This window comes from Macrobrachium rosenbergii, chromosome 49 (assembly GCF_040412425.1).
Source record: "Macrobrachium rosenbergii isolate ZJJX-2024 chromosome 49, ASM4041242v1, whole genome shotgun sequence".
NCBI lineage: Eukaryota > Metazoa > Arthropoda > Malacostraca > Decapoda > Palaemonidae > Macrobrachium > Macrobrachium rosenbergii.
In genome coordinates, this window is record NC_089789.1 from 39,103,242 (window position 1) to 39,112,818 (window position 9,577).

Genomic DNA, 9,577 nt, shown 5'->3' on the forward strand with positions numbered 1-9,577 from the left:
TAAAAAGGAAAATAAATGTGAAGAAAGACGTGATGTACCGTTGGGATGAGAGAACTCATGCATGTATTTCTGCTCATAATGATGCGTTGACAAGGGGCCACGTTGAACACCTGCTGCCGGGGGGGGGGGCTGTTGCCGTCGTCTTCTGCGCTGGACAGATTGTGTACAGAAAACGGAACGCGGGGCCGTGGTTGGCCGTCTCCCGCTGGAAAGCCTGTCACCTGTTTTTCGCGCTGGGTGACATCATCAAATGGTTTCCCTTGTTCGGCAAGAGTGAATCTCTAAGGAGCTGCTTTTGTGTTTATGCAGCTGGCATCTCATTGAAGGATTTGTTTTCATTTCTTTTTTTAAATAGAGATGTTCATTGGATGCGCAGCCGAGAAGTGTCCTCATGGGGGAAAATTAGAGTTCTGACAGGATGAAGAGGAAAAGTGAGCTTTGACAAGGTGGGGAAAAAAAAAAGAGGACAAATAGGAAAATAAGTTAAATAACGATACTTTACGGGAAATAAAAAAGATAAAAAGATAAAGGAGAAAAAGATATCTAACAAGGAAAGAAAAGGGTGAGGAATTTCAGTGCTTAAAATACAAACGTACCTTTTAATACCTATACTACTGACATGTATTTTTCATAATCAAGAGACAAGATGGGTGCCGTGAAATATTACAGTTTTCAGTGTTAATAAAAACATGAAAATTAATGGAATATTTTTTTAACCTAATAAGCTGCAAGTTGATTACAGATTGTAACCCGTACTTGAACACGTGTATACATGTCTTTGGGTTTGTGTGTTTTACAAAGCCATTGAGCTTCGGGAATTTAATAATAAAAACAGGAACAGAGATATTTGTTTTATTTCGTGAAAACATTTGAACGCCTGTATCTTTATCCATAAACAAAACCATTTAAACAAAAGCGTTAGAGTTTCACTTCATAGTAAAGTATTTGTATCATGAAGTATTATTTCACAATTATTGCAAAAAAATGAATGAATTGCAGTTGATTCTTATATAGCTTTATTCTTTTCTTTTTCTGTTCCAGGACTCCTGGGCATCGGGTCTCACCATTCTTCCAAGGTGTCGCTGTTGGAAGGACGACATCAGGTTGTCGGTAAGTCGCTTTTGCCGCTTTCCAGGTCTTTGGTCGTCCGCAACGACCCAAGTTCCTCTCTTTTTCTGCAGAATTCGACGACGATTTCAGCAAACTTTAAGGATGTTCGTTATATGCAAAGGAAATGATCGAGTAAGGGTTACTGTTCCTCTTGCATGAGCCGTGAAATACAAGGCTTTAACATTACTGGGTGTTATTGTAAAGAATGTGTAGTTCCAGCCAATCCATCACTCTCATAACCATTGAAGGTTCTCCTGTCGACTCAGGATTGAGGTTTGGTAATGCCCAATGTACTTATAAACAGTTTTTTGTCTTCTTAAAGTAGACGCGTGTTTTCAGTTATATAATTTTTATCGTTACGCTTTGTTAAAATGTTTATACACAAAAGAACTGAATTTGAAGAATGTGTGTGGCCATAAACATGCCCACGTTACGAACTGTCACAGTAAAAACAGTATTGCAGCGTTCGAGTTCGCCAGTCATGCTTTGCACTTTATATTGACTCATGTATCCGGTGTGACTTGCAGTTATTAATAATAAAAATATAATTATTGGAAAATGTTTCTCAGGCATTTAATGTTTCAATCTTTTTTTATAATATATATATATATATATATATATATATATATATATATATATATTGGATAATATATATATATATATTTGATAAGATATTTGATAAAGACCATTGCAAATTTATTTGTGCAACATTCAACGATGTCCGTATTCAGTGTTACCACCTGAGTCATTTCCAGCCTGCCTTGACCAGCGTGATTTTTTTTTTTTTTTTTTTGTAATTATGAATCCCTGTAACCTTATCCGCGGGGTAGTCAAGAGTCTCATTCATAAGTGAATACGAACGTGGACTGGCCCAGCCAATTACCGGGAAAAAATGAAAGTTTTCTTTGCGAACTTGACCCGCAGTCGCATCAAGTTCTCAATGCCAGTGACTTGTTTTTGTGGCGAAAATACTTAACGCGCTTGGCCTTCAGCCGTGGGTTCTCAAAATCGGCGATTTGTTTAGTGAATGAAGATACTAAGTTGTATTAAATATATTAAGACTAATTCTAATCTGTTATTATTATTATTATTATTATTAAAGACGTCATTAATCCAAGGCTTAAGTACTGTAGTCCAGATGAGTAATCGTCAGCGTTGAAATTTATAGTGCATAAGTGATTTTTCGTACTTAAAAGCTTTTTCATAACAAGGTCGTAACTTCACAATTTCACATGGAACGTATTTATTGCACAGTTACGTTACTTAGGTTTTACTCTAAAGGTCTTCAATGTTGGGTATTTAATTTTTTTATGAAGTTTATGTAAAAAAGAAAACGCAAAATTATATGAGCGCATTCAGTTTTCCATTTACGCTTTGAGTCTTGTTTTAGATAGCTTTGCGGATAAGGTTAGAGATAAAATTAGGTAATAAGGCAAATAGAAGTCTCAAAGTTTTTTTTTTATATTCCACAAAACTTTATGTTTAGTTTTATTACATTATACAATGGTCTTTACAAATCAGGCTATAGGTAGTAGCAAGACCACGTTTTACCTTGTCACTGTTCATGTATCGGCAGCACGTCCTGCTGGCAAAGTGAAGAGGAGGACTAGTCAGAGGGCCACTTACGTGAGTGACAGCATACTGGATGGACGGGATCCCTTTTCCAAGTTGCAGGGTAACCTTGACACTGGTCGTACTAGGTGATACGCACCTTGTCTCCAGCTGCGGGATTCTCTCTATGGTCTCGGCTTGCTGCCCGATGATCACACCTTAGCTTGTTCATGTGGGGAATGGTTGATTGACTGAATGTTAATTTTTATCTTACGATTCATTTCTATATTGACTAGTGTCCTGTGACTGTAGTTAGTGTGATGGTGTGGGGACCGTTTATTCATTAAACTTCATATGTTATCATTTCCTTTTGATTCTTTTGTGTTTGTTAGTTGATATTTTGACTTTGTGAGGACTAGTCGATTGATTAAGCCTCCTCATGCCGAATCTTTACATTTAATCCTTATATATTTTGTTCGTCGTTGTGATTAAGTTGATCTTGTAGGAAGTCTTTGTCTTTTTTTTTTTATCTTCCGATCTCTCTGCCACTTGAGTTGATTGGCATTTAAATTTAAGCATAAAGGGGCGTGGTTATTTTGGGAAAGCGGGACAGTGTATTGATTGTGTACAATACCAGGGCACTTTGCCTTGATTGTGACCTCGTTGGTTGCAAACTTGTATGTAAAATCTCGCTTTTTCTCTTTATTGGCACGGTAGTAAAGAGTTTGGTATTGGATTCTCGTTCATTTACCTTTAACCTGTTCGTGTTCCTTGAAGACCTTGCACAAGAAAAAGGTACATCTTAGTTAACTTTTGTAAATTGGATTTTTTTTTTTTTAGTTTTTGTTTGAAATGAACAGTAATATGCAAGAAACTAAGCATCTCCCCTTCAACAATAGAGCCATTTTTTTAGTTTTCTGACCCCCTTCAGAATTTTCAGACCCCATTTTCACGCAAGTCTGGTCTGCATAAAAAAAATGTCATGATTGTATTGTCATTTAAGGTATTCATCATTTGGCCTGAATATCTCTTTATAAGTGTTTAAACATGGTCACCTTTTGGCCTGTATCATCATTTGGCCTGAATATATCTTTATTTATAAGTGTTTTAACCTGGTCACCTTTTTACTTGTATAAATTTACATGCAAATCTTACTGTCAGTTTACAAATTCAGTATAGTTTTGGAATCTCTGTAAACAAAGGATCGTATTTTGTAATACTACATTGCATTTAATGTTTGTTTTCAGCTCTGAGTTGGATAGCCATAAGCTTGGTTCTAAGAGATTATTCATTTCACTTTTATTATAATATTTTTGCCGCTCATTAGGTCACTTCCGAATTTCCCGTTTAACCCTTCTTTAAATATACAAACATTGTTAAAGAACATTTTTAGGACAGACACATTTAGAATAAAAAGTGTTTTTGTTGGTCATTTACAGAGCTGCCTCTCTTAATTGTTTGCTTAACTACTTTGTTTGGAATGCAGTTTTTATGTTCTTTGTTTCTAAGAGATTGGCCCCACTATCTTTCCATCCTCATTTTCTTCTTGTTTGTGTCAGGCCCGAGGAAAGTAATTTCAGTAAGTTTGCTTTTACAATCAGACTTTATTTAAAAATACAAACCTTATCAGTTTTCAATCCCAAGGACATATTTTAGGTTTGCAGGGAAGTTTATGTGCAAATCTCTATTGTTAATTTCTTATTTATATCTAGTTTCTGATTTTATTCCTGACTGAATACTTTAAGCTGTTTCAAGGGCATTTTGATAATTTATGCTTCAGTACCTTGAGTTTATGCCTTTATATTATTGTACAGCACATTAATATAAGTGTAACACGTCAATGAATGGTAATGTGCTTGAGGCTGAAATTGAAGAAACTGGTTCAAATTCACATTTGTATTTCAGATAATGAACCTGTTGCTGGTGCTGTTCCACTAAGCCATCAAGCAGCTCATCACAAGATCTCTGTTAGGCCTCGTCGAACCCATGGTGCACCACGTTCAAGGAGGTCTGCTCAGGTATATTTCATTCCATTTTTTAAATTGATATTTTTAACATCATATTTGACAATATATATCTTCTTCACTTGAATAGTTGAGTGTAAGTTAGTGATCAGTTACAATGTACAGCTTTGGTTACACGCTAATTCTGTGCGTTCCACCTCCTCCTCAAAATTAGTGCTCAGAAGGCATCATTTCACTTTGAGCACTTATTTAAAGTTGCTTCTTTTTGTTTTGGCTATTCCTCCTGATAAAAAACTTGTTTTGGTTAGGCCTTCCCAAAAATATTTTTTAGTGAATTGCACATCTTTCTATGGATGATTTAAGTATATCAGCATAATATCAATGGTTGAGAATTGTAAGACAATTTTACATCATTAGAATCAAAAACTTAATTTTTGGGTGAAGTGTTATTTACATCTCCAAGCTCTAGTGATGGTAGCATGATGGTTTCCCTGTAACAAAATCCTCATGTTTCAATAAAGTATTTGCAGAGCTGATATATCCTGGAACTTGAAATATGTTCATTTTCTCAAGTACCTTTCAGGTTGCTTACCTCTGAAACATACCATATAAAGACCAAATATCAAAAGTATTTTTTAAAACAAAACAGACCTGTATGCATTTAGACATTTCTGTATACTTTTACTCCAAGGAAAATTGTCATCAAATGTTACTGATGAGAGCCTGAGAAGTGTGCATAAAATCATGGCATAAAATATAAAAAGCTTTAAATTCATATTTGCAAATGATGCAGAATTTCAGTTGAGTGTGTATTCATAGTAAGGAAAGGGAATACTAGTACAGTAATTCAGAATTCAATCAATTTTAGCATACAAGAAGAAACTAAACACTTGTAACTCATATATATATATATATATATATATATATATATATATATATATATATATATATATATACATATATATATATATATATATATATATATATATATATATAATACATATATATATATATATACATATTATATATAATTAGCATTATTATAACTCATATACCAATATATATATATATACTGAAATATTTTTATTCATAGATAATTCATAGATAAGAAGTTAGCTATGTCATGCTTATATATTTAAATATTTCTGAAATATGGATAACCTGTTTTAGATTGCTGGGCAGATGAGTCTGCCTGCAACCCCAGAAGTCAATGAGGAGGCCAACAGTAAAAATGCTACTCCACCAAAGCCTGCCACTGCCACAGTTCCTCCACCTCTTGATATTGCTGTCATACAGCCAGTTATTGGTAAGATTGTCTTTTGTTTTTTAGTATGTAAAATCATTCCAGTCACAACATTCAGTGACTCTCAGGTGTAGCATATACATCTGTAATTCTTCATAGCAGTTCAGTAACTTATGCAGTATTAATTTCTTTATTTTTACCAGCATGGTTTAAGATTTGCTGTGGAGCTACCTGGGTGGAATTTAACATGCTTTATGAATACATCATTTTATACTAAGATGTACTGTTATGCTTCTTTCCATTTTTATGCATCTTAAAAAGTACATACATTTTTTGTCTTCAGATGACCAAATTAAGCAAGAAACCATTATCACTACTGAAAGTCATGAGCCTGAAAAGAAAGATGAACCACTGCTTCAGAGAATATTTGGAAGTGTACGGTCTGGTAGGCGGAGATCTCGGGGCAGTGGTGATGAGAGTCGTGAAAACAGTGTAAGCCCGATGCGCCGTGGAGGAGACCAAAGAACTTCAAGAGAAAAACGAAAGGATTCCTCAGGGTCAAAGTTCCCCATGTTAGGGAGAACCTCTACTAAATCACGTCAGGAATCGCATCCTTTACCTCCATCAGGTAAAGTGAGAGATCCAAGTCGAGAGAGGTCTAAACAAGAAGCAGCCCCTTCTTCACCTCAGACACCTCGGTCAGCAAGTGTGGAAGGGCGTTTAGAAAGTACAACTCCAGGCCCACCAAGTGTATTCCGAATGTCTTCATACGAAGATCGTTCATCTCGACCTACAGAAGGTGTAAGGAAGGTAAAAAGCTTCAGAGAAATTCAAGGAAGTCAACATGAAGTTCACCCTAAGATCACTTCTGCTCAGATTAATTGTGAAGATAATGAATTGTCTCTCAAAAAGACTTCATCAGTGGAAAGTTTTGATGGTGATACAAAAACCTCATCATCACGAACAATATCGTCAAGTGGTGTTACCGACATATCTGCCTCATCTCATCGATCAATAGATTCCCTTACAAATACATCACTTCCAGGAGTTTTCATTCGTCCCCAATCTCAAAGTCAGTATAAGGTTTTCAAGCATAAACATCATGAACAACAGCTTTCAAGTCAGCAAGAGGCACTCAATGGGCAAGACATTAATTCAGGACCTCTTTCTTTAGATTCTAGCATAACCTTGCAATCCCGTGAGCCTGAGGATTTACTTAGGAAAGCATCTAGTGTGTCTCATGTTGGATATACTGCAGATGCATACAAAGCCAATCTTGCCAAAGATGTAGATCAGTCAGAACCTGCAAGCAAGAGGGTTGTAGATATGAAATCTGGATCCAAGTCAATTTCTGTTGAAGATAAATTAGACTCCCGTGTAAAAGAGTCTAAAAAATATCCTGGGAATGCTGTACAGACTGAGATTGATGGAGCATTAAAACATAAAGGGTCAGATGAGGGAGAAGTTGATGGTGAATCTCTTCGCCGTCGCTCATTAAAGAAAGAACCCAGTATGAAACGAATTATTACTCGTGAACCAGATCCTTCTCCTGTCCCAGAGTTCATGCGTATCCAGCTTAACAGAGTTGAAAGTAAAGGGCATTCTGTTATTTATGATACTGATAATGATAAGCAAGCAAAACTGGAGTCAAAGGGTACAGAGTCATCTTCCATACCAGTAGACAATGAACTAAACACTGGAACTAATATGCAGAAAATAACCCAAGAAGGACTGAATAATGTGAAAATTGAACCTAGTCATATCATAATTGAAAGCAGAACGGAGAAACCATACATTAAGAAAAGTAATAGTAAAGTTGGGAAGAGTATACAGAGAGATATTTCACCATCTGGAAGTACATCAGAGAAAAAAGACCATGATTCTGGTGTGGAAGGTTCATCTCCAGAGCCCACAATTGAACGAGTTATACTGAGAAAACCACTAGTATCAGAGAGAGCTCCAGTTATGGATCGTGCTAATTCAGTTGCAGGTCAACCACTTCCTTCGCCCACGAAAAATGACCAGCCTGAGCTTTTTAAAGTCTTTGCAAGAAGATCTTTCAAAATCAAAGATGCAGATAAAGAGAAGTTTCAGTCATTTGATTATGATGAAGAAAATATTGAAGCTGCGAGTGAAATTTCTGAAGTAACAGTTGTATCATCTAGACCTGCAGATAATTCATCATCTTCATTTAACAGCACTGCAACAACTACAACAGTTACTTCCTTGCCATCAACAGTTCAAGGATTACAGAAATCAAGCATCAATGCCATATCGTTTAATAAGAAATCTGTAGGTAATCCTACTCTCTCATTCTGTCCACCACCAGCAACAAATGTGAGTAATCCCTTATCAAGTTCACCTGTATCTCATAAACCAAGTGTTCATATTGTATCTTCTACTAATAACACATCTGGAATGAGCCCTCCTATTAACATAAGTTCTGCTCCAATAGGTATTACTACTACCTCCCCAAGCAGTAGTTTTAATCCTAATCAGCAAAGTAAATCAGTTTCCCCTGTTCAAGTGTCAGTCATACGTCCAACCAACACATCTCCGGATGTTGCTGTGTCAGAAACAAATACAGTAGTACCTGTTCAGCAGAGTGGTATTACAAGTAAAATTATTAGTAGCCGACTAGCTTCAGTGAATGTTACAGGAACTAGTGACAGTACAAGTGGAGACGAATTAGAAAATAGTTCGACTCCTCCCTCTGTAACTCCAGTACCAAAGACTTCTAGATCAGGTTCTGGGCTTGTTTGGCCACCCCGGCCTTATCACGAAGAAGAAACACAGTCTCCTCAATATATTTCACAAATTAGGAGATTATCTAGCAGTCCAGGTTCACATGACCTAGAAGGAAATAAAACTCTAGTAAAATCTGAGGAAAATCAGGATCCAGTAGAGATTTCACCACTTGACATTGGTGCTGCAAGACGCCGATTTATGAGTGGGGGCAAAGATTGTCATGCTGCAGTTACTACTGCGGCACAGATATTACCAGCAGTCTCTACACCTACCCCAGTTCAAAACACCAGCAGTTCAGGAGTACCTAATTCTAAAACTGGCTCATCAGTAACAGAGGCACGAAATGCAACACCATCCTTCACAATCACGGTACGCACACAGTCTGTACCATCAGAGCATACAACTGCCTCTGACAACACAAACACAAGTATAGAGCAGAATGTACATAGTACACAGAAATCAGAACAAGGGTCTTCATCTCCAGCAACAGAAGATTGGAGAGTACTGGTACGACAGCGGCGAGAGGGAAGACTGAAGCAAACCAAGACACCGGATTCAGAAGAAATTATAATAGAGGTACTGTAGATGCTTTCTTGTATTATTTTTTTTTTATTTTGGTAATGGACCATATTTTAATAACCAAATGTGTGTACCCTGGTGTTTCCATTTTAATGTTATTTGATTTTTTGTGTTCCATCTAATTTTTTTTTTTTACTGAACATTCTTCTCAAATGGCTCCTCTGTTTTCATGTAAGCTTATCTTGAATTTTTTTTTTTTTTTCAAGAAATTAGTCCAATCAAAGTAATCTTTTCTTGAATATTTTGCTTAATGTTTTTTCCCAAAAATTGTACTTCATTACGTGTGATTTTCATATGTATTGAATTTTTGTTACATTACATTATTTTTTTCTACATCATGTAATAGGGATATGTTTAGGCTATGGGTAATGATTAGAAAGGA

At 36.1% G+C, this 9,577-nt stretch overlaps 1 protein-coding gene across 1 annotated transcript in view; it reads left to right on the forward strand.

Moving 5' to 3' along the window:
• Positions 1–9,577, forward strand: part of LOC136832274 (uncharacterized) — a 272,952-nt gene that overhangs the window by 257,502 nt on the left and 5,873 nt on the right. Inside the window, exons 9-13 of the mRNA XM_067093143.1 lie at positions 1,042–1,110; positions 2,687–2,785; positions 4,567–4,679; positions 5,796–5,931; positions 6,212–9,192. Of these exons, the coding sequence (XP_066949244.1) occupies positions 1,042–1,110; positions 2,687–2,785; positions 4,567–4,679; positions 5,796–5,931; positions 6,212–9,192 (3,398 nt within the window). The remainder of the gene's footprint in view (positions 1–1,041; positions 1,111–2,686; positions 2,786–4,566; positions 4,680–5,795; positions 5,932–6,211; positions 9,193–9,577) is intronic.